A 25324-nucleotide genomic window follows, 5' to 3' on the forward strand; every position below is an offset into this window, starting at 1 on the left:
CATCAAGTTTGTGGTGGAGAAGTGCCTTTTGATATTTTGGGTCAATTTTGAAAATTTTTGGGGCCCAAAAAGGGGGGGTGCAAGGTCAATTTTCAAAAAATTTACAATCTTTTGCTTTTAGTCAGTAATGGTTGACAAATCGAAGCTGTATTCCAAATTTCATCAAAATTGGTTCGGCCAATCCTTCAAACTTTGAGTAAGTGTTGAAGAACAATTTCGCCAAAATAACAAAAAAATGGCTACTTGAAACTTTGCGAATTTTTATCGTACAAAAATTATTCTTATATATTCTGAAAGGTCTTTGAAAAATAAGAAAAAAAGTATTTATGCGTTTTTTGAATAAACGCATAGTTTTTGAGAAAATTGCGTTGGAAATATTCTGGGCTAACATTATGAAATGATTTGAGAATATAACTCCGTCTGGCGTTGCGCCGCCTACGGTAACGCGTTTCATGACGCGTTTGAAACCGTGGGAGGGCGGGGTGGCAACGCTACCGCGTCGCCTGATGCCTTTACTGTCAACATGATAACACATCACATTACCTGACGTCTGCCCTTTACCATAAACGTAATACCCCTTATCTTTTACCCATGAGCAAACGATTACATTGGTTATTTTTTCCGTTGTACCTGCACCGCAGTTTTTTTTTACTTTAACAGTTGCTTCTTGGCATTCTGGATAACCCTTCACGAAGGGTCCTACTTCGGGTTCCCCGTTACTCTGCGCAACAATTGCACTACAAAACTTTTCCATACTTTTTTGGCATCCGCAATATTTTGTGGGATCTGTCCTGAAAAAAAAAATCATAAAGATTGTTCAGTATCAGGTAAGTTTGTTTTACTGATAAAGGAGCCTGCGCCGGTTCATTTCATGATGTAATTCTCGTTAAATTTTTGAATTTTTTGTGGCGAATGGGCCAAACAAATTCAAATATGAAGTTCAGAACTTGAAATTGAAAAAAATCGAAAATTTCTTCTTTTTCGAGTATCACTGTTTCTGATTGAATAATCGATTTTTCACAATTTTTTGAAATTTTTTTTAGCAAAAGTGAATGTTAAAATGAACGGTAATTATTTTTGTTATCGAAATGCCTGGCTTATTCCACTTGGGTGAGGGGATAATTCCCTGTTTTTCGATTCCCCTCCTATCTGAAAAAAAGTGGTGCCGGTAAGTCCCCCTCCCCCGTTGAAAAAACTACAAAAAAATTCAATTCATCAAAATCCTTCCTTTCAGCATCAGAATTTTCCTAAATAATCCCCTTTTCAAGGAAAACATTCCCGGGTCCTTCAAATCATAAAAAATGAGAATAAATCAAAATCAGTAAAAAGTTTTGAAAATATCTCACTCCCTTCTTTACAAGAAAAAAACTTGGTTGGGCCCACAAATCATGTTGACTTTCTTGTATGGAGCCCCACTTTGGGGGAAAATATTGCGAAAAAGATATTCATGTGTATAGAAATTTTTTGAAAAATTTTTAATGGGGAAAATCTTTCTAAATAAGCACATTTTGAAGAAAACCCTTCTCTTGGTCTTCCAAATGATTTTGGCCTCATTGTATGAAACCCTCAGGTTTTGAAAAAATCAATGAAGATGTAAAGTTGGCATCTATATAGGTACAAATTATTTAAAAAATTTTCATCCCTGATCCGAATACTTCTAAAATAGGCCTTTTTTCAGGTCTTTTTAGGCGGCAAGCTAATTTTCGAAAATTTCAAGTCCATAATTAAGTTATTTTTGAGAAGGACTCGAGCATGACAGGTACCTACATCACTTTCGTCATCTTACCCTTTAAAGTTAGCGAATTCCTCTTCAGTTAATTTGAAGTCACCCCATGCACATAAAAAAATGCACGATAACGTCAAACATACGCCGATAACTTTCATTGCCATTTTAAACACGTTTAATAAAATTAAATTCAAATTTCACAAAGAAAAGCTGCAATAATAATAACTTTTATGTCGAAGAACGATTTTCACCATGAAAATTGTTTTCAGAAGACTGCGATCAAGCTCTGATTTTATTTCATTTTATAATCATTTTTACATCATATTTTATTGCTTATGTGCGAAGAAATTTGGGCAAAACGCGTATTTCTCTGGCCTTTTGTTTGCATTACACCTAAAACTGTCATAAATAAATTCGCATAATGGTACATGAAATCGTACCAATGAGTATAATTTGTTCGATTTCGTAGATGATAATTCCCCGTGTAGTTTGTTTGCGAAGCAATTTGTTACATTTTTCACGTCGACTACAGGGCAGTTGAATATTGTATATGTACCTACCTATCACTGCGATTATATACCTATCCTGTATTGAAAATGGCTAATGGCGAGTTGAATCGACAAACAGAACAATTTCCCCATTTAAAGGATTTTTCCAAGGTTAATGGCAATCCGCAAATCATAATTTGCTTTTCAATGAGGCAAAAAACAGTTGTAAAATGTACAATGCATACGTACCACTCATCAATAAGTTCTCTTTATGGACGTTTTAAATGTTTTTTTGTGGATAAATCTGCAGAACATTTATCAAGTGATATTCGTGCAATAGGCGATCACGTACGTGATTTTTACATTGATTTTTTTGTTCTTTGATTTTGTGGTCTCTACATAATGTAGGTGCTGATCAACATTGTTGGGAGGCTGAGGAAAGGGGTTTCTTGAAAAACAGGAAAAAAAATTATCTAGAAGTATTCTGCCCAGAGATGAAAAATTTTCAAATAATTTATACCCACTGTCATGATGTTGTTATCGTTAAAGTGATAATTACTAGGATTGGAAGATTCAGATATGCATGATTACTTAAAAGGGGGGTTACATGAGAAACTACCTAAGGGGGTTGAATTTGGCCTATGTCTCCTAATGTCACTAGACATGGGTATCCGATCCAATATTAACGAGAACAACTAAAGGTTAGAATAATAATGAAATGAACACCTAACATCACTATTCCGATGATACTCTTTATTGTACCTACTAAAAGACATCAATACTATGTACTATAATTAATGCGTTTAATTATAATATTCTCAACCTTCGTCCCAATATGTCAATCTAAGATCTGTGCCTTAAGATTGTTGCTGATCATGTAGTCCAAAAGGACATCCATACTATCCGAAGATAACATAGTTAGGCGAAATAGGTATCAATCAACATACCTACCTACGAGTCAGGATCCTTGCCCTAGGCCTGTGGATACACAATAATATTGATTAATTGTGCTAACTTATGATTAATCAGTGGAGACAGCACCATGTAAGTACTTACTTACCGAACACTGCCCGTCGTCACACCACCTCTTTCCCTTAGCCTACCCCAATAATAGTGGCTGTCGGTGGCTGCTTTACAAAGAGACACACGTAACACACACTCTACCTGATGATGTCTGGAATCATCTCAGATAGCCGCAAGAAGAGATAAATAGGTATTCGCGCTTGGTATTAATTACACTTATGTTAATTACTCTACCGGCGAATGAGTAAATCATCATAGAATTACCATGCTAGAAGTGGAATAAACACGAGTTAAATGTCTCATCGAGAGACTTATACATTTAATTCGACACTATGAAGACACAATGCCACTTGATACCTTACGCTGCAGACGATGGAAAACGTGAGGCTCGTGGACAAATTCTCATACAGAGAAGCCACGATCCAGAAGATCTGAGCTCACCCCTTTTATACATGATTGACAGATTTATGTATAAAACGGGTGTATTGTGTGAGGATACACGTAGCAAGTGATTTATGGGCATATTAATTATGCACTGATAGTTCCCACGTTACGACGATTCCCCTAACCAGGTAATCTTTCCGAGAATGTCCACCTAGAGGGTGAAGGCATATTACACTATTACTTATCAATGTTTTCATTTTTTTTTTTTTTTTTTTTTTGATAGTTACATATAATATTCAACTTTGGGGGCTTTGTGCAAGGGAACCAACACCATTTTGAGGACCAAAGGTGGGTTTCCCTAAAAATGTGGTTACCCAAAGGTAGGTAGGTAGGTACTCTGTCCAGAAATGAAACATTTTCAAAAAAATTCGTAAGGTGCACCAGGGGAAGTCCGAATTCGGGGTAAGTCAGAAAAACTGCTCTAGCTCTTAGAGGCTTATATCTGCCGAAGCGCTACCCAGGGGTAACTTGAGGGTACTACCCCTACTTCATCACAGCATAAAAAATTTCGCGACCCAGTTTCATTTTACAGGCTTTTCATTGGTTCATTTTTAGTTGCAGTTTTGAATTTGATTTCAAATTGTAATCAGGGTTTTTCAAACTGCTTTTTACCTCAGAAGAAATGATCAGTAAAAGTGATATAAGTGAAAGTATTCCTAAAACAATAATGTAAAACCCCAAGTATTCAATTTTTGTTAATTTTCAATTATTCATTATTTATAGGCCTATCGCTTTTTCTGACTTACCCCCTAAATTAGTGCTATGGGGTAAGTCAGAAAAGTGAACATCGATAATTAGGATTCGACTTCATCGATGTGTAATACGTAGAATAATATGAAGAGTGATATTCCAAAACTCGCTTTGTCCATTTTTATCAAAGTTGGGTTTTCAGTGGTACCTGGTAGATGAAGTATTAACTCACATTCCTATATCATCAACCTACCAAAATGAGATGTTAAACTCACCTAAATAGCCAATTCAATAAAAATTTAAAAAAAAATAATGTTCCAAAACGCGCTTTGTTCATTTTTATTGAAATTTTTTTCAGCAGTATTTAGTGGATGAAATGTATACCTACACTCCTACATCATAAATCCACCCAAATAAAGTGCTAAACTCGCCTAAAAAGCCAATTTACCCGTTTAAAGTTTCGACGTCGTAGAATCCAAATCTGGAGTTATTTTTTTGTAGGAGTGGGGGGTGAGGCGTGGGGAGGGGGCAATTCTAAATTTTTCATACATTATTGTGTAATATGTCGATTGATATGTTTTCGAGGTCGTAGAATCCGAATCTGCAGTTATTTTTTTTGTAGGAGTGGGGGGTGAGGCGTGGGGAGAGGGAAAATTTCGAATTTTTCGTACATTATTGTGTAATATGTCGAATAATATATTTTCGAAATCGTAGAATCCGAATTTGGAGTATTTTTTTGGTAGGAGTGGAGGGTGAGGCGTGGGGAAAGGGAAAATTTCAGCTTTCTCCTATATTATCGTGTTATATGTCGAATAATATATTTTCGAGGTCGTAGAATTCGAATCCGGAGTCATTTTTTATGGTAAAGGTGGAAGGTGAGTCGTAGGTTCGCATGGGTGGGGCCCTCTCCCCAAACGGTGATACTTGAATAGCACTCGACCCTAAAAACTAGCTCAAGATTCGAATTCTGCGACCTTGAACACATATCAACCAACATGTTACACAATATTATAGGCAAAATTTGAAATTTCTCCTCTCCTCTTGCCTCGCCTCATACCCCTGCGAAAAAATAACCCCAGATTCGAATTATACGACTTCAAAAACATATCAATCGACATATTACACATTAATATAGGCAAAATTTGTAATTTACTCTCTCTCCCCTTGACTCACCTCCCACCCCTACAAAAAAAATATCTCCAGATTCGAATTCTACGACCTCGAGAACATATTATTCAACATATTACACGATAGTGTAGGAAAAATTTGATATATTACCTCTCCCCACGCCTCACTTCCCTCTCCTACAAAAAAAAATAACTCCAGATTCGAATTCTACGACCTAGAAAATATATTATTCGACATATAACACGATAATGTAGGAGAAATTTGAAATTTTCCCTTTCCCCACACCTCACTCCCCACTCCTACAAAAAAATAACTGCAGATTCGGATTCTACGACCTTGAAAACATATCAATCGACATATTACACAATAATGTACAAAAAATTTGGAATTGCTCCCCTCCCCACGCCTCACCCCCCACTCCTACAAAAAAAATAACTCCAGATTTGGATTCTACGACCTCGAAAACATGTTATTCGACATATTGCGCATCGATCAGGGTCGAATCCTAATAATACCAATTAATTTTGTAGATTTTCTGACTTACCCCAAAGTGGGGTAAGTCAGAACAAGTTACATTTTATTCGATTGTGCAAAAGCTACTGCGACAATCGCGCTGAAATTTTCACCATAGGTTAAGAAACCTTATGGAAACCTACATACCAAATTTCAGCCATATTGGTTCATTAGTCCGAGAGTAACTGCTGATCAAAGTTGAAATTGTGAAAAAACGTTCTGACTTCCCCCAGTGCACCTTACCTATATCAATTTCTCATTTTTTGTCAATTTTTTAGAATTTCAGAGGCTTTATTATTGGAAACCAACATCATTTGTTTGGGTGACTGGGGGGGGGGAGGTTTTCCCTAAAAAGGTGCTTTTTTAGAAAGGTTCTGCCCATAAATGAAAATTATTCAGAATATTATTATAGATATCTGTATTTATGACTTTTCAATGGTCGCGGGGTGGGGGAGAGGGCCCCACATGGTTGAATGAGATGGAAGTCGCTTGGCCAAAGGCAATGATTTTACAGTTTGAGTCCGAACCTGAACCTGAACCCATGCCATAATCAGTATACATATTGCGCATAATTCTCGTTTTTTAGCGCATAAAAATCCTAGACCTAATTATTATTACCTAGCCTTAATCTTAGATGTAAGTTGTAAATATATTTTGAAATAAAATTCCCACCGTCTGATGCGAATTGGGGGCCAAAAAATAAAAAAATTCCAACAGAACTGAGATTTTGAAAGAAAAAAAGATTCATCAATCCTTCATACATTTTCAAAACATATGTTCGTGCTCGTTGGCTGTTGACACATATTTATTTGCTCAAGTACCTATTTCTTAAGCACTACGCAAATCGTACGTAGGTGTATAATAAAGATCTGGGAACAATGATGTCAGTAATGTCACACACACGATTTCACTGCTATCGAAAATAATTTTTTGTTCAGTTTTCATATGGTACCTATTATTCATTTTAAACGTATCAAAGAGTGCAAGGTACATTATTTTATACTCAAGCAAGACTGGATAAATAAGACATGAGTCAAATGATGGATTCGCCAAAGTTTTTCTTCCTTTTTGTTTTTACTATCGTCTGTTATTTCAATGTAGTAGTCGCAAATGACCCATTCTATCAAGGTAATAAAAAAAATTAATGTTATAAAAAATATTCAAATTTTGCAAATAATTTTCTGCATTTTACAGCTTTGATGTTCAACTACGAAACCCTGAAACTGCAACAACCGAGTAAGCTTACTGATGACAATGAAAAACGCACGAATTGCCTAACTGCCTGTCCAGATGGACCAAAATCAGCGCAGATAATTAATATACGTTTTTCTAAAGCTGGAGATAGCGTTTTCTTGTATACGAATCACGAAAATGTATTCATCAGGGATGTAGAATCTGAAATTTGTGCAAACCCGTATAAAGCGTCGATAGTTTTAGACACGTCGACAAATACGTATGAGACTGGTTATGAGGTTAGTTCAATTATTATTTAATTGAGCACCTTGATTTGAAGGAAAAAAATCCCTATTAATGATTTAATGACCTTTATTTTCGTGCATTTTCCAGCTCTACTATGATGTGGTTTCGGTTGAATTGAAATGCGGAAAATACGACCAACTTCAAAAAGTAAGATTTTGTTCTACTTCAAATTTCAATGCCAAATGAACTATTATAACTCTCGACCAATCGGAAATTTCAGTAATGGCCAAATCACAGAATTTTTGATTCGAATGATTCATTTCTCAAATGATTGATTATAAATCAAGAATCTTTTTTTTTTTTTTGATGAACGAATACCTACGAATCATTAGTTCACGAATACGTAAATGCCATGATTTGATTCCAATCAAATTGTAATCATGAATTTTTTTATTTGAATCATTGGTCGTTCTTAAAAAATATAGGGAGGTTGTACTTATAAAATGTCCATTTAAATTATATTGAAATGCCTAAAGGTGTTCGGAAATTTTTGTTCATTTCTAGGTGCAGATTTTCAACGATGATGAAAGAAATAAAAAGCAATTACTTGGTGTAGAAAACATCAAAGTGGACAAAACGGAATCTCAAGGAAATACCAAATTTAAAGTATTCGCTTCAGATAGAAGAACATGGGTACTTACTTACCTAACTAATTTGAAAAAAATGATGCTGTACAAACCTCTTTTTAATTGAAAATGCTTATCTTTCCATTTTGCATAAATTTCCTAGACATTTTACTGGATATCAGTGTTATCTATTCGTATCTCTGGGTACAGACGACAAATATCTTTCGCAGGAGACACTATTAATTATTATCATTCTTCTTCGACAATGTCCATGTGCAAAGATTACAATTTAGGGGACGAAATACATAAAGTACCTTCAGTAAGTACATTTATGCAGATTTTACAAATAGGTACCTACTCATATTACTATCAACTATCAAGTAAGGAAGACTACATTCGATGGAATAGGAATTTACAGGTAATTTATTCAATACTTACCTAGGTACATTAATATGTGAAAAATTACGATTTTCAGCAAGCTTGGCAGCAATTTCAAGAAAAACAGTCATCAACTTCACCTCCAAAGAAAAAACTAAACAGCGCTACTCTCGAAGAAATCCAGATAATACCAATGCGCTATTTTCACACACTTGCAGCCAAGCTCGCTACTTGCATTCATTTAAATATCGCATACGTTTGGAGATCAATCGCCATACAGCAATATAAGGAAGTTGATTTATACTTGTACTCGATTTACAAAGTAAGATAATTCAGTACAACAAATTATCAACTTGATCGAATTTTTGAGATCTAATAAGTATGTCAATTTTTTTTTTTTTTTCAGCTGTGGCCTTCCAATGTTAATATAATTTTCGGCGTGGAAGGCGCCTCACCAGATATTTCTGATACTCGACTTGTAAGAATAAATCCACCTAATAATGAAATTTTCAAAAAGTTTCCATTACCAATACCCAGAATAATATATAGAATTTTCGAGTACAATTTCAGCGATGTAACTTATAACGCCATCGTCATAATTCATAACACTCAGGAGACTGTAAAAATAGACGAAAGAATCTGCGATAAAGAACAAGAAGTGAAGAGTTGGGATTATATACGAGTAGAAAACCACGCATCTGGCCTGACTTACGTTTGTCCTGTTACCGAGCAAATAATCGAGAAATTAGCGATTCGGTATGAAATAAATGCCACCATGCGACCTCTTGAATTGAACTCGTTTCTTCATAAGGATGAAAAATCAGGGACGATCAAGAACGAAGATGTACGTGACAAAATTTTGCAAGAGGTTGGATATAATAAGTATTATGATTTATGAGAAAACTGTGAGAACTTTATGTAAGAATGTGGTTGTAAATAAATATGTAGAAAATCTAGTTGAAGTTATTTTTTTAATTTTTATAGTTTGAAATGAGAAATGTGAGTAGCTCAATGCCTTTTCGACAATTTTACCAAAAACGGATACTTTTTGACAGTTTTAACAAAAACTAACACTTTTTGACAATTTTACCAAAAATTGGTAGGTACACTTCGATTGACTAAGCATTTTGCTAAAAATTGAAATTTTTAGACATTACTTTTTTCAAAAAATTGACACTTTTCTTCACCTTGTCAAAAATTGACATTCATCTCTGATAATTTTGACAAAAAATGGAAATTGGTTGACCGTTTTGGTGAAAACAGAATTATTTTCGAATAATCTTTGGTCAGAACAGGACTGTTTGACAATTTTGGCAAAAATGACACTACCTATTCTATAATTTTACCTAAAATGAACACTTTTCAACAATTTTGACAAAAATGAAGACCTTTTGACAATTGTGCCAAAAATGGGCATTTCGGGACTATTTTGCCAGAAATTGAAGCTTTTTCGCATTATCCTCCAAAAATTGACTTTCTGTGACAACTTTTCCAAAAACTGTCACGCATTGACAATTTTGACAAAAATGACCTTCAAAGAAATGGAAATTGTTTAACAATTTTGACAAAAATGACCCTTTTTGCTGGACATTTCGTCACTATTTTGCCAGAAATTGAAGCTTTTTGGCATTTTCCTACAAAAAATGACTTTTTTTTGACAACTTTTCCAAAAACTTTCACGCTTTGAGAATTTTGGCAAAAATGAACCTTCTTGACAATTTTTCCAAAAATGGACATTTCGTGACTACATACTTATTTTGCCATAAATTGAAGCTTTTTGGCATTGTCCTCCAAAAGTTGACTTTTTTTGACATTTTTTCCAAAAACTGTCACGCTTTGGTAATTTTGGCAAAAATTACCCTTTTGGGCAATTTTACCAAAAATGGTCATTTCGTGACTATTTTGCCAAAAATTGAAGCTTTTTGGCATTTTCCTCCAAAAGTTGTTTTTTTTTGAGAACTTTTCCAAAAACTGTCACGTTTTGACAATTTAGACAAAAAAATGGAAATTGTTTGACAATTTTGACAAAAATGACACTTTTTGCAATTTCACCAAAAATGGGCATTTTGTAACCATACTTTGCTAGAAATTGAAGCTTTTTGGGATTTTCCCACAAAAATTGACTTTTTCTGACAACTTTTCCAAAAACATTCACGCTTTGACAATTTTGGCAAAAAGGACCCTTCTGGGCAATTTTACCAAAAATGGTCATTTCGTGACAATTTTGCCAAAAATTGAAGCTTTTTGGCATTTTCCTCCAAAAGTTGACTTTTTTTGAGAACTTTTCCAAAAACTGTCACGTTTTGACAATTTAGACAAAAAAATGGAAATTGTTTAACAATTTTGACAAAAATGACCCCTTTGGCAATTTTATTAAAAGTGGAGATTTCGTGACTATTTTTCCAAAAATTGAAGCTTTTTGGCTTTTTCCTCCAAAAGTTGACTTTTTTTGAGAACTTTTCCAAAAACTGTTACGTTTTGACAATTTAGACAAAAAAATGGAAATTGTTTGACAATTTTGACAAAAATGACACTTTTTGCAATTTTACCAAAAATGGACATTTCGTCACTATTTTGCCAGAAATTGAAGCTTTTTGGCATTTTCCTACAAAAAATGACTTTTTTTGACAACTTTTCCAAAAATTTTCACGCTTTGACAATTTTGACAAAAATTACACTTTTTGCAATTTTACCAAAAATGGACATTTCGTGACTGTTTTGCTAGAAATTGAAGCTTTTTGGCATTTTCCTACAAAAATTGACTTTTTTTTACAACATTTCCAAAAACTGTCACGCTTTGAGAATTTTGAAAAAAATTACTGTTTTTGACAATTTTTCCAGAAATGGACATTTCGTGACTACTTATTTGGCCAAAAATTAAAGCTTTTTGGCATTCTCCCCCCCCCCAAAATTTACATTTTATAACAACGTTTTCAAAAACTGTCACGCTTTGACAACTTTGACAAAAATGACCCTTTTTGGCAATGGCATTTCCCTCTTTTTTTGACAAAGAAATGGAAATTGTTTAGTTTCGGCAAAAATGACCCTTTATGGCAATTGCGGCAAAAATGGACATTTCGTGACCATTTTGCCAAAAATTGACACTTTTTGGCATTTTTATTTTCAAAAATTGACTTTCTTTTTTACTTTTTTTCCTAACTGTCACTCTTGGACAATTTTGGGGAAAAATGGAAATCATTTGACAATTTTGGCAATAATCGAACTTTTTAAAACAATCTTGACAAGAACCGGACTGTTTGACAATTTACTCTTTTTGACTTACAATTAGTCAAAGGCAAAAAAAACCAGAACCTTATAAGCAAGTTTGGCAAAAATAAAAAACCGGTCGTTTACTTGATATCATTTCGGAACAAAAAATAAGGCGAAAATCAATTTTTTTATTTTTGAGTTGAGTACAAGGTATAATGGACTAATAACTTTTAAGAATGAGCATTAATTTGCAGCTGACGCGATATCGAACGGTAAAAAAAATCATGTTCAAGAATGACTTTTGGACATTTGATATAGTCACCGATTTTATTCATTTTTAAAAACAAGGCTCCGAAATAAAACTCCCAGGTCGGAATTTGGATTTTTCAAAAAAGTCCAAAAATTGCATGAACTGCAGATGAGAAAAATGAAAAAACTTTTAGGTATTATTTCAAAAAAAAAAAAAATAACAACAACAACAAGAGACTTCTGGCCCCATTTGAATTGAAATAACTTCAGGATCAGGCACAATTTTGACACAAGTTGGAATAATATGACTTCTTAAGGGGCCTAATTTGTTCGTGATTATGGAAGCCACCTTTGACACAAGTGAAAAAAATGTATTTTCGTCCAAATTAAAAAGAAAAAAAATCCTAAAATATCAATTATCGTGCTACCCTGTGAGTTTTCATACTTAAGGAGGGTACTCCTATTTCAATTCCGTCGCATGATTCCTGATTCCACAGGGAACAAACATGGCAAAAAAATTTCAACGACAGAATGTTCTAGCTCTACAGATGACACAATTTTATTAATTTTCAGCCCTCCTACTTTAAATAAGTAAATCAATCTACGTTCATGTGTCACAACAACTTCGTAAGAAACCTGATGCCTGCGTTTATTCTATCCCAATATGGGAAAAAAACACGAATGCTCGCAGTAATACGTACGATCGAGGCCAAAATTACAATGTACCTACGTGGTATTTTTTCGATTCCTTCTCGTTTTCTGTTTCGAATTCGATTTTTAAATACTGAATTGAAATTCAATTTCTGATCATAGACCCGAGTATTCCGTTCAGAAATCTCGACATTGCTTGTCTTGAAAACGATGAAGTTTCTACATTTTTCCTTATTTTTTTACTCGACTTTATGGTTCATTAACTGCGCACTAGCTCAAGTGAATCCAATAAAAAATCGTAAGTAATAAATTCAAGAAGTATTGGGCTGCTCTTCTTTTTTTTCCTTCTGGATTTGGACTACGTGATCCATCAGCCCATAGAAGTTTATCATAACAGAGAATTACCTATCTATCCATAACAAGAAAATATAGGTAAGTTTTTGACAAATTTCATTATTTTACAGCTTTGCTTTACAACCTCAAAACTCTAAAATTGGAGGAACCAAATCGATACACCGATTCCAAAAAAGATACATGTTCTTTCTGTATAACTGCTTGCTCGGCTGTTACCAAACGACAAAGACTAATCAACGTGCACGCCTCTATTACTGGAAATGCCATATTTCTGCGAGGATATTACGAGGATGCTTTTCCAGGATATAAGAAAATTGACCCTTGTGATGAATCACTGACTCCTGTGATGGTTTGGGATTCGTCGACGAATTTGTATAAAACTGGTTACGAGGTTGTATTAATAAATCTCAATATTCGAGTAGGTGCCAAGTATGTAGAACCTCATCGAACAGTCTGTCTATATCGTTTGGTATCTGTTTTTCAGCTTTTTTATTCCGAAGGAGGAGCAGTTAAATTAAAATGTGATAAATACAAAGATTTCAGCAAACCGAAGGTAAATTGAAACATAGCTTCACCTTTAAAATACGATTCGATGATTATTTCATGGAACAATATAAACGATGAATCTTATCTAATTAATTTTCATAGATCACCGATGATGAGGCTGAAACATCTCCAGCTCGAAATCCAGTACTTGCGATAAAAACCGAAGATGAAGAAGGAAATACTAAATTCGAAACACCCGAAACTGACGCAAAATTAGTAATTGAACTTTGCATTTTATAGAAAAATCCAAAACAATAGCTAGGTACCTATGTAGGTAGATATACCTTAACACACAATGCTTAAAAAATTGAAACATTCCTCATCTTAGGTATTTTACTGGATATCAGTATTATCAATTCGAGTATCAGAACAACAAAGACAGATTAATTTCGAGAAAGATCATATCAATAATTTAGATCATGCAGAGAAAACAATGAATTTATGCAAAGATTATAATTTAGGAGACGAAGCACAAAACGTACCTTCGGTGAGTATTCGTGAACAGTAGGATTAGAATAGAATTTGTAAATAAAAAATATGCATCTTTAGGAAAAATGGCAAAGGCATCAAGCCAAGGAGGCAAAACCATTACAGTTTTCTGATTTGGAAGAAACTCAGATAATGCCGATGCGTTATTTTCACACGTTTTCAGCTAGACTCTCCACGTGTACATTTTTAAACGTGGCATACGTTTGGAAAGGGGTCGAAAATGAGCAGCTAAAAAAAGTTGATGTATTTTTACGCTGCATGCATCAGGTAAAAAATTATTTATTTTGATGATCTGAAAACAGTGGACGATCATGGATTTGATTAGTTCAGATTAGATCCAGACATTCCTCGGATTTAATTTGATCTGATTAGATTAAAGTTACATGTAATTTGATTAAGTATATCTGCGGAGATCTTATCGAATTCAATGAGAAAATTTTGAATGGATCTGATCATATCAGATCAGATCTGTACACTTTCAGGATTCAATTTGATGTGGCCTGATCGAGTTGGGCCAGAGTTTTGACCAGATTGATTAGATCTGATCAAATCCTGGAAACCTTGAGTACATCTGATCAATAAATCCCAATAGATTTGATCAGACTCGTTAAAACTGATCAGATCAGATCAGATTTCACCAGAACTGAATATTCCTAGGATTCAATCTGATCTGACCATATCTAATCAGATGAGAGTTGTGTGTCTGGATTATCTGCTCAGACCAGATCTAATCTAATTATGGAAATCTGATTACATCTGATTAGATCTGAATAGCTATGATCACACTTGTTTGAAGTGATCAGATCACATCTGATCAAATTTGGAAATTCTCCAGATTTAATTTGATCTGATAAATCAGATCATTGTTTATTGACCGGGTTATCTGATCATGCCTGATCAAAACTCTGAAAAATTTGAAGACTTCTGATCAGATTTGAATAGAATTTATCAGACTTGTTGGAACTAATCAGATCAAAAATCACATCAGATTTCATCAGAACTGAACATTCTCAGGATTCAATCTGATCTGACAATACCTAATCAGATGAGAGTTTGAGAGTTGTATCTGGATTACCTGTTGAGACCAGATTAAATCCAATGTGCGGAAATCTGGTTACCTCTGATTAGATTCGAATTGATATGATCAGACTTGTTTAAAGTGATCAGATCAGGTCTGACGATCTGATCAAATTTGGACGTTCTCCAGATTTAATTTGATCTGACGAATCAGATCATATTTTCGACGGGTTATCTGATCAGACCTGATCAAACTCTGAAAAATTTGATGATATCTGATCAGATTTGAATAGATTTGATCAGACTTGTTGGAACCATTCAGATCAGATCAGATTTCATCAGACCTGAACATTCCTAGGATTCAATCTAATCTGACCATATCTAATCTGATCAGAGTTGTGTCCAGACTATTTGTTCAGACCAGATCTAATCCAATATGAAAAACCGTATTACATCTGATTAGATCAGAATAGATTTGACGAGACCTGATCTGATCAAACCCTGAAAAATTTAATGACATCTGATCAGATTTGAATAGACTTGATCAGACCTTGTTAAAACCATTCAGATCAGATCAGATCACATCAGATCAGATCAGATCAGATCAGATCACATCAGATCACATCACATTACATCACATCAGATCACATCAGATCACATCACATCACATCAGATCACATCAGATCAGATCACATCAGATCAGATCACATCAGATCACATCACATCAGATCTGAACATTCTTAGGATTCAATCTAATCCAACCATTCAGACCAGATCTAATCCAATATGAAAAACCATATTATTACATCTCGTTAGATCAGTATAGATTTGATCACACTGGTTTAAACCAATCACTGATCAAACCTGGACATTCCCCGGATTAAATTCTATCTGACTAAATTTAGGTCATCAGAGCAGAGTTCTGACTAGATTATCCGATCAGACCTAATCAAATCCTGTGATCAGATCCGAATAGATTTAATCAGACTTGTTTGAATCGATAAGATCTGGACATTTCACGGATTCAATCAGATCTAATCAGATCCAAGTTATGTCTGAATTATATGTTCTGACCTGATCAAATCCAATATGGAAAACCTGATTACATCTGATTAGATGCGAATAGATTAATTCATAAGTCTTCTTTAAACTCATAAAATCTTAACCATCTGAATTCTGATTAGATTCAAAAATTCTCAGGATTCATTTGATCTGACCTGATCTGATCTGATTGACCTGATCAAATCCAATATGGAAAATCTGATTACATCTGATCAAATCCAAATAGATTTCATAAGTCTTCTTTAAAGTTTAAACCCATAAAGTCTGATCTGAATTCTGATTAGATTAAAAAATTCTCAGGATCTACTTAATCTGACCTGATCTGATCTTATTGTAATCAGATAAGAATGGTGATCGAATTAAATTTATAGGTATTCAGACCAGATCAAATCCGTTAGAGAAACCCTGATTAGATCTGATACAGCAGTTTGATCACATCAGATTCGGATATTCCACGGATCCAATCTGATCTGAGTTTTGATCAGATCATTAGACGTATTCAGACCAGATCGAATCCAGCAGGCAAAACTGAATTGCGCCTGATCAGATCCAAATAGATTTTAGCAGACTTGTTTGAATCAATCTGATCAGATATGATCAGATTTACACATTTTCTGGATTCAATTTGATCTGAACTGATGTAATCAGATCAGAGCTAGGATCAGATTAAATCTGTGCTTGATCAAATCCAGTAAAGAAACCATGTTTGAATCTGATACACCACCCAGTTCGATCACATCAAGTTCATAGATTCCACAGATCCCATCTGATCTGAGTTTTCATCAGATTATTAAATCTGTTCAGATCAGATGAAATCCGAAAGCAAAAAATGAATTGTGCTTGATCAGATCTAAACATTCCCAGGATTAAATTTGAATTGACCAGATTGAATCAGATCCTAGTTATGATCGGATTAGATGTTGGGGGATGATCAGATCCGAATATATTTCATCAGAATCGTTTGAACTGATCAGATCAGATCAGGACACTTCCCAGATCCAATTTTATCTGACCAGATCTAATCAGATTAAATCTGTTCACATTCTGATCTTTTTTTATGGGCTCTCAATCCCAATGAATGAAACATTATTTTTATAAAAATACATGCCTATTAGGCTCTCATGAGTGCTGAAGGCAAGTCAGACACAATCTGATTCAATTCTCCCCCCCCCCTGAAAAATTATCCACTACCCACAAGGATTTACTAAATTATGACGACTCCAAAGCTCAAAATAGATAAAATCTTTCAATTTTTTCCAGGTATACTCGCCCAGAATAAACATTATTTTTGGCACAGAAGGCACATCAAAAGAAGTAACCGCTCAAAGTCTTAAACAAATTAATTCACCAGATAACAAAATCCTTCGCAAATTTCCAATACCAGTACCCGAAATAATATACAGAATCGTCGAATACCTTGGCACTGATGGAAGGACTTATAATGTCGTCATCGTAATTCATAACGTACTTGGCTCTGTAACCGATGAAGACAGAATTTGTCCTCTTGAATTCGAAGTAAAAGGTTGGGATTATGTCAAAGTACAACCAGAAAAAGTACATGAAGGGTACAACGAACCATCAGGGTTAACTTATGCCTGTGGTATAACGGAAAAAGTCATTAAAAAATTAAAGGCTGATTATGAAAAAACCGCATCGATGGCGGATCTCCTACTGACTGAGGGTGATCCAGAGAGAATCTTGAAGTGTGTTGACGGTCATAAGCATCATGCATAATTGTAGTAAGAAGTAGAATAATTATAGAATGTATCATTTTATTATTAATTTTTAAGAGGATTAGTTTTGAGTAGGTACCTATTTGTGATTTTAATAAAATAATATCAATATAAAATGGAAAGACCCGATACATACATACCTACTTATTATTATTATTTTTTTCGATGGTATAATCATCACCCAATCCCCCCTTGTTTGAGAGGCAATTTTTCCAAATTTTTCAAAGAAACGAATTCGATCTCAATGTGAAAAATATTCACATCACAAGTTTTTCAAACTTCGTGCACCTGTCCTGATTTTTCAAGTAAGTACTACGTGTAATTTTTTTCCCATCAATAATCGTTTTTTTTTCTTAACGAAACCATCATGACAAGACAATATCACGAATGTGTTAATCTATTGACGTAACACCTTCAGATATTTAACTCACAAGCAGGCTTCTTGAATAAATATTAATAAACCTGGCTGTGAATCAACTGTGACCTTCAACTACACTACACTTCCATTTGCGTTCATAAACTCAGTTTCAAATTCAAAATTTTATTCAGCAGATCAGCACCAATGATAACGTGTGAAAAAAACATTAGAAAATTCTAATAGTTGATCTCTGCTGCAAAAGCTATGAATTCATTGAAGATTGTATTGGTTTGCTTTTCAATGGGATGTTTCGTGTTAGAAGCTGAAGCAATATCAAAAATGGATGGTAATGGAACTTTTTATTAAATTCATAGGTAAGTTTATACTTGAAACGAGCGAGAAAATAATTTATAGGGGCGACCCTGATTCATCTTTTGCAGCTTTGGTTTACAATCCGATCACCCAGCAACTCGAAGAGCCAAAGCAAAGCCACTCCAAGTGCACAATTTGCCTATTGGGTTGTCCAGCTCATACTTCTGAACAGCAGAAAATTAACGAAGGAGCTTCCGTAACTGGGAATGGTGTATTCGCGAAATCATCACACAGCGAGCTCGAATCGAATGCAGATGGCGAAGTTTATACAAAAATTTGCGACGAAACGTATATGCCAGTGATGGTTCAAGATACGAGTACTTCAGTGGAATCATACTCGTATTATCAGACTGGCTATGAGGTCAATAATATGTCTCAGATCATTTATAAAGAATTAATTAGGTGCCTACTTAGGTGCATTTATTCACACATGTTCATTTGTAGCTCTACTATCAAGACAATAACCTTTTCACATTGCAATGTGACAAATACAACCAGTTCAAAAAAGTAAGCTATCGTATCCATTTTCAATCTATTACCTACGACCGAATATTAAGAAAAGGAATTTTTCGTGATGAGAAAATTGAGAGAAAATGCACATTATAGCCTAATTAGAGCTGAGAAAAATTGAAATTTTCCAAAGATATTATCTCATTTTTACTCCTCATGTTCCAATTTCACCAACGTTCAACAAACACAAAGGTGAAAAATAATTCTCAAGAAATACATAAGCTACCTGTTATTGTTCTCAAAATTCAAGAAAAATTCCTCCAGAATAATTATTTTTGTTTTTGGCATAAGGCAAGAATACTATTCTTACAAACTCCCCCCCAAATTGTTTGTCACAGGTTTTATTCACAAAAGCAGACTCAATACCAGGCCAAGGTGTATCTACCCAGTCAGTAATTACAATCAACGAGAAGTACAACACCAAATTCAAAGTACGAGTAGACCATGGGAACGATGAAATATGGGTATGTAGGTCATATCTAGGTGATTATAAAAAAAATTTAAAAAAATAAAAAAATAAAAAATAGAAAATTCCTAAATTACAAGAAGGTAATTTTTAAATGAGGCAAAAAACTCTTTTTAATGGCTCATTATACGTTTCAAATTCATTTCACAGACATTTTTCTGGATATCGGTTCTATCTATTGAAATTTCGGGACCTCAAAGACAAATCAACTTCACGAAAGACCTTCTAAATAATTACCACAATTTAGATGAAACTATGCCAACGTGTGCGGATTACAATTTAGAGGATGATCAAGTAACACTCCCTCCAGTAAGTGTTTGTTAAAAAGTTATAGGTATGATGTTTATTGCAGACCTGTTAGATCGAATCAGATTTAAATCCAGGCATTTCATTGGACTAATTTATAATTAAAGTCGTGATCAGAGCAGTGAGCGGACTTGATCAAGCCTGCTTGGACCTATTTGAGAAGATTTGATTAGATTACGTTTTTGGGCATTCCCAAGATGCAATTGATCAAATTTTCACCATTTTGATCTGTTCAGGTCCTTTGATCAGATTCGATTGGATTTAAATATCAGATTTGGACAGACTTTGGATCCGCTTTGATTAAGGTTTTGATCACATTTTTGATCTGTTCAGAACTTTAGTCAGATCTGATTGGTTTCATATTATGATGATATGAACAATACATGAAAGAAATTTTATCAAAGTTTTGATCAAATTTGATCTGATTCGATTTTACGCAAATTTGGAGGTTCCTTGGTCCCATTTGATTCTCATCAGAACTGATCTGTTTATATCTACTTAGAGGGGAGGGGGGTTGTTTTTCAACTTTGTTTGAATTTTGATGGATCGTACCAAAAAATCATGGCCAAATGACCTCCTCAATAAGACGCAGGAAAAATGTCAAATTTTTGGGTCAACGTTGGAAAAATTTTCAACTGCTTCAATTTTTGTTAGAATTTTTTTTTAGTTCAGGTGGTCTTTTGACATCTTTAGTACTTGCATACTTATAGAAAAGTTCAAAGTTCATTGTGGCCAAATGCACGAATTTTCAAGATTTGTTTTTTTTTTCTTTAAAATAGGCACCTACCTAACCTATTATGATTTTTGTAATCATTTCCTTAAGACGGTAATTTTGTTTTTTTGATACACACAAAATTTTTAGAACTTTAAGCTCAAGTCGGGAGGTAGGGAGGTCAAACGTTGGCCAAAAAAATTGAAATTTTTCCTGCGTCTTATTGAAGTCACTTTGCCATAACTTTTTGTTAGGGTCCATCAAAATTTGAAAAACGACCCGCTCTAGTTCACACATGCTTGATCACATTTTATTGAATTATCACATTCGGACTTTATTACCACAAGTCCGCCAATTTGATCACAAATTTTTGATCAGACAAGACCTTTTGATCAGATCTGATTGAATCACATCAAATTTGGACATTGCCTTGGATCCAACTTCATCAAGGTTTTTCAGATTTCCTTGATCAGATACATATGATTGAATCATATCAGATTTGGATTCTTCCCTGAACCAATATTTGATCAGAGTTTTGATAAGATGAAATCTCATCAGGTCTGTTCAAACCGGTTTGATAAAAATCTTCAGACATCTAAACTGGGAAAATAAGGGGGTAAAAATCAATGGAAAAATTTTAAACAACTTAAGGTTTGCAGATGATGTAGTATTAATTGCGGAAAATTTAGAAACCCTGATAGAAATGATTAAGGATTTGTGTAAAGAATGTAGTAAAGCAGGTTTGGAACTAAATTACGATAAAACAAAAATTCTTTCAAAAAAAAACAGGAAAAATAAATGTAGAGGGAAACTATCTGGAAATGGTCCAGGAAACTGTTTACCTAGGCCAGCTCCTATCTCTTGACAATAAAACTAGGAAGGAAGTTAGCAGGAGAATATCCTTAGGTTGGAGGAAATTTTGGTCGTTAAAATCTATATTGAAAGGCCCTTTTAGTTTGAAACACAAAAGCCTAATTTTCAATAGCTGCATTCTCCCCACCATAACACATGGGGCCCAAACTTGGACAATATCAAAAACCATAGAAAATAAATTGAGGGTTACACAAAATTCAATGGAACGTTCGATAATGGGCATAAAAATTAGGGATAAAATCAAACTTTCAAAAATCAAAAGATCTTTTATCTAGATTTTGTAAAAGAAGTAAGAAGAAAAATTTGGAATTGGGCAGGCCATGTGTCCAGGCTTAGAGATGGTCGATGGACAGGGGAAATAGCATCGTGGACCCCCAACAAAACAAGAAAAAAAGGTAGACAGAAGGCAAGGTGGAGGGACTCTATTGTCAGTTTCTTGGGGAATAGACAGTTTGAGAGAGTAGCTCAAGACCGCTGTGAGTGGAGTAGGCTGAGAGAGACCTTTGCCCTTGGGCAATAGTTGAATGGACATGTACTTTCTAGTCTAAGTAACAAACAAAAAAAAAAAAAAAAAAAAAATGGTGTTAAAATAATTTGTTTCAATATTGACTAATGTTTGTACTGTCAATTCGCTAATAAAGGTTTGTTATTGTTATTGTTATATTGATGGGATGATAAAATATCACATTTGGACCTAACTGTGATCCAATTCGATCAAACTTCTGATCAGATCACATCTGATCAGGATTGTTCAAGGTGCGGCTATACTGAACTTAACCGTAAACTTATTCCCTTAACTTAAGAATAAGACTGGTTTATACTGAATTTAATGTACGTCAACATAAAAGTTGCCTTTGTTTAACTTCTAGGGTTAAGTTTAAGGTTACGGTTAAATTCAGTATAGCCGCACCTTCAGATGTGTTTTGATTGAGATAGTTCAAATCTATTTGATTAGATAGGTTTGGATCGCATTAAATTCGGACATTTCTTGGATTCTATTTGATACAAGATTTTGATCAGATTTGATTGAATCAGACACACTTGGACCATATTACTATGAGCCTGTTTGATTACAAAGTTATGATCAGATCTGATCTGATCTGATCTGATCAAGATTGTTCAAATTTTGTTTGATCTTTAATTGAATTATAGGTATAAAATTTAGCCATTCCTTGTGTCCAATTTGATGAGGGTTTGATCACATTTGATCTTTTCAGATCTGATTGAATATTGAATCATATCTGATTAAAACATTCTCTGAAACCAATCTGATAGAAATTTTGATCAGATTTAATCTTTTTTGACCTGCTTGGTCAGATCTGATTGGATTACAACATTCATACCAGATTTGAACATTTCCTGGAACCATGGTTGTCTGTCTGCATTTTTGGCCTCTTTAAGTCATTGTCCAGAATGTTTGACTTATTCACAAAATAGTCTGCCTGTCCGGCGGCCTCTTAAGTTCATTTACCTATACATCTGTCATCTGTCTAGCCTCTTTTGGTCGCAGGTCTGCCTACCTAGACTTTTAAGGTTGATGTTGAACCAGATGTCTGGCTTCCCAAGGTCGTCTATCAGCTTGTCTGTCTTCTGAAGGTCATTGATCCGTATGTCTAGCTTCCCAAGGTCACATGCCAGGCTGGCCTCTGAAGGTCATTGACCTATCGGTTTGGTTTCTCAAGGTCATCTGCCCACCTGTCAGGTATTTCGAGATTATTGACTTATACTTGTTTAGCCTCTCATGGTCATATTTTTGCTTAATACCTAATTGGCCTCCTGAGGTCATTGGCCCGGATGCCTGGCAAGGTCGTCTAGATCTGTCTGGCCTCTGGAGGTTGTTTGTGAGCCTGTCTGACTTACCAAGGTCATCTGTCTTTTTGTCTGACCTCTTTAGGTCATTGACCCTTTTGTCTGGTTTCTGCAGGCCGTCTGTCTTTCTATCTGGTCTCTGAAGATCATCTGTCCGCTTGTCTGGCTTTCGAAGGCTCCAAAATGCAAATTGAAGTTTCTAAATTTAGAGGCCGTGCGAGCTTCAAAAATCAATTTCAAATTTTGTAATTTGGAGGCTATGCAAATTACAACAATGGATTTGATTTTTCATAATATTCATCAAAGTTTTGATCAGATTATCTAACCTGCTCAGACTTAATGGAATCTATTTAATCAGATCTGATCTGGGACAATCTCTGGATTCAATTTGATCAAATTAAACCATTGATTTTTCAAGATGGATATGGTAAACAGGTTGAGTGCCTACGATTAGGTCATGTAAAAATTTGAAAAGACAACTAAAAAACTTCTTTTAATTTTACACCAATTTTTCAAGTTAAAGGATCTATTATTTTGGTAGCTTGAATTCATCTATAGTGCTTTGAATACTCTACAATAAAGATCATGCATATGAGGTATCTATTGATCACACTCAACAACGTTTTACACTTCAAAAATTGTGTTCTTCAGTTACAATGGCACAAGCACCAAGAACTGCTAGCTGGCTTAGATGGCGAAACCAATCCCGAATCATCAGCTGAAAGAGCAGACCAACCATTGGAAATTGATTTTGTAGACGTGCAAATAATGCCGATGCGTTATTTTCACACATTTTCGGCCAGACGAGCTACTTGCACTTTCCTCAACGTCGCTCACATATGGAACACTGTAATCGAGCAATACAACGTGGTCGATTCCTATTTATACGCCATTTATCGGGTAAGAAAATAATATAACTACGCCATTTATCGCCCACCAATTCAGTCCACTAACATAATTTTCATCATATTAATTCTTCCAGAAAGAACCTTCCCAAACGAATATAATATTTGGAACCAAAGGTTTATCGCAAGACGTAACACGCGATCAGTTCTTCAGAATAAATCCACAAGATAACATTATCACTCGAAAATTCCCAATACCAGTACCCATATTACTATACAGAATTCTAGAATATAAACAAGATGGTCAGATTTTCAACGCCATCTTTGTAATTCACAACCTGCTCTACACTGTACCAGTCGATGAACGAATTTGTTCAAAAGAATCAGAGGTAGAAGGTTGGGACGAGATTAAACATCAAGCAAAAGATAGAGACATCAGACCTGAATTAATTTATGTGTGCCCTGTTACCCCACTAACCATTGAAAAATTGCAAGCTCGGTATGAAATTTTGGACACAATGCAAACTTTCAAATTGAATTCGTTTCCTCGTTTCCTCGATCCAAAAAGGAAGCAGATGGGATAAAAATTTACAAGGTGTAGCACCGATTTTGAAATACAAATATTATGCAGAATGAAATTCAAATTTGAAAAGTAGGGTATAAGTACAGCCTATGAGAATTTGTTTTATTTTTATTTATTTATTCATTTATTTATTTATTTTTACATTTTAAGAGAATGGAGATACTTCAATTGAATAGATTTTATGTGTTTAGTTTCTGTTTATTATTTTTACCTAATATAATTATGTTTTTCCTGCATTGAGTTCGTTTGTTTGTTTTTGAACTAGTTTATTTTCAAAGCACTTGACAACGTTTTATGACAGGGCAGTTGACTAAAAAAGTCAAACATGAGTAAAATTGATCAATTGTAATCTGAGATTATAAAATGGATTTTCAAAACGTAGTTTTCACATAGTTCCGACTCTCATTAAAAATTCTGAAAAAAATATATTATGGGCAACTTTTCATGCTGAACAACATATTAAAAAATTGGGATGGAATTAGTTCCTAAAGTCGACTAGAAAAAATTGAAAGTTTGCAAAAAAATGTGATTTTTTGAGTTAAAACATTAAAAAAAGTTTTGATTGATGAAGTTGACCTATTTGACCCCTATTTTTACGTATCCGTTGAAAAAGAAAACCCACTTCACTCAATGAAATACTTAAACTCATCACAAAAAAAAGTCGTAGCAGTCTTCCGCTACGTAAGAGCCAAATTTTTGTGCCAGAAACATTGAGGGCACTTGAACTACTCGCACCCTCGCTTC

General features: G+C 34.4%; 3 protein-coding genes across 3 annotated transcripts; all 3 read left to right on the top strand.

The window, feature by feature from the left end:
* The first annotated feature begins 6491 nt into the window (after positions 1-6491).
* Positions 6492-9391, top strand: LOC135847817 (uncharacterized). Its single transcript, XM_065367536.1, has 7 exons — positions 6492-7140; positions 7207-7484; positions 7579-7638; positions 7996-8124; positions 8221-8376; positions 8533-8757; positions 8842-9391. Exons 1-7 carry the CDS (start codon positions 7041-7043, stop codon positions 9331-9333), a joined length of 1440 nt encoding a protein of 479 aa, XP_065223608.1. The 5' UTR covers positions 6492-7040; the 3' UTR covers positions 9334-9391.
* A 3175-nt stretch (positions 9392-12566) lies between these two features.
* Positions 12567-17885, top strand: LOC135847545 (uncharacterized). Its single transcript, XM_065367109.1, has 7 exons — positions 12567-12843; positions 13010-13290; positions 13384-13452; positions 13548-13661; positions 13774-13932; positions 13995-14201; positions 17274-17885. Exons 1-7 carry the CDS (start codon positions 12756-12758, stop codon positions 17745-17747), a joined length of 1392 nt encoding a protein of 463 aa, XP_065223181.1. The 5' UTR covers positions 12567-12755; the 3' UTR covers positions 17748-17885.
* Positions 17886-18275: 390 nt separating this feature from the next.
* LOC135848878 (uncharacterized) lies at positions 18276-24806 on the top strand. Its single transcript, XM_065368953.1, has 7 exons — positions 18276-18450; positions 18545-18837; positions 18921-18983; positions 19325-19450; positions 19603-19761; positions 23804-24052; positions 24135-24806. Exons 1-7 carry the CDS (start codon positions 18369-18371, stop codon positions 24579-24581), a joined length of 1419 nt encoding a protein of 472 aa, XP_065225025.1. The 5' UTR covers positions 18276-18368; the 3' UTR covers positions 24582-24806.
* The last annotated feature ends 518 nt before the right edge of the window (positions 24807-25324 follow it).

Source organism: Planococcus citri, chromosome 5 (assembly GCF_950023065.1).
Source record: "Planococcus citri chromosome 5, ihPlaCitr1.1, whole genome shotgun sequence".
Lineage (NCBI taxonomy): Eukaryota > Metazoa > Arthropoda > Insecta > Hemiptera > Pseudococcidae > Planococcus > Planococcus citri.

What these genes read in the sequence shown, in the direction of transcription:
- LOC135847817 (XM_065367536.1), top strand. Translation starts at nt 7,041, where the DNA reads ATGAGTCAAATGATGGATTCGCCAAAGTTTTTCTTCCTTTTTGTTTTT. An exon ending in AATACGACCAACTTCAAAAA is followed by an intron (nt 7,639 to 7,995) that starts GTAAGATTTTGT and finishes GTTCATTTCTAG; the next exon opens with GTGCAGATTTTCAACGATGA. An exon ending in CTTCAGATAGAAGAACATGG is followed by an intron (nt 8,125 to 8,220) that starts GTACTTACTTAC and finishes TAAATTTCCTAG; the next exon opens with ACATTTTACTGGATATCAGT.
- LOC135847545 (XM_065367109.1), top strand. Translation starts at nt 12,756, where the DNA reads ATGAAGTTTCTACATTTTTCCTTATTTTTTTACTCGACTTTATGGTTC. An exon ending in TGTATAAAACTGGTTACGAG is followed by an intron (nt 13,291 to 13,383) that starts GTTGTATTAATA and finishes TCTGTTTTTCAG; the next exon opens with CTTTTTTATTCCGAAGGAGG. An exon ending in TTTTACGCTGCATGCATCAG is followed by an intron (nt 14,202 to 17,273) that starts GTAAAAAATTAT and finishes AATTTTTTCCAG; the next exon opens with GTATACTCGCCCAGAATAAA.
- LOC135848878 (XM_065368953.1), top strand. Translation starts at nt 18,369, where the DNA reads ATGAATTCATTGAAGATTGTATTGGTTTGCTTTTCAATGGGATGTTTC. An exon ending in ATTATCAGACTGGCTATGAG is followed by an intron (nt 18,838 to 18,920) that starts GTCAATAATATG and finishes GTTCATTTGTAG; the next exon opens with CTCTACTATCAAGACAATAA. An exon ending in AATACAACCAGTTCAAAAAA is followed by an intron (nt 18,984 to 19,324) that starts GTAAGCTATCGT and finishes TGTTTGTCACAG; the next exon opens with GTTTTATTCACAAAAGCAGA.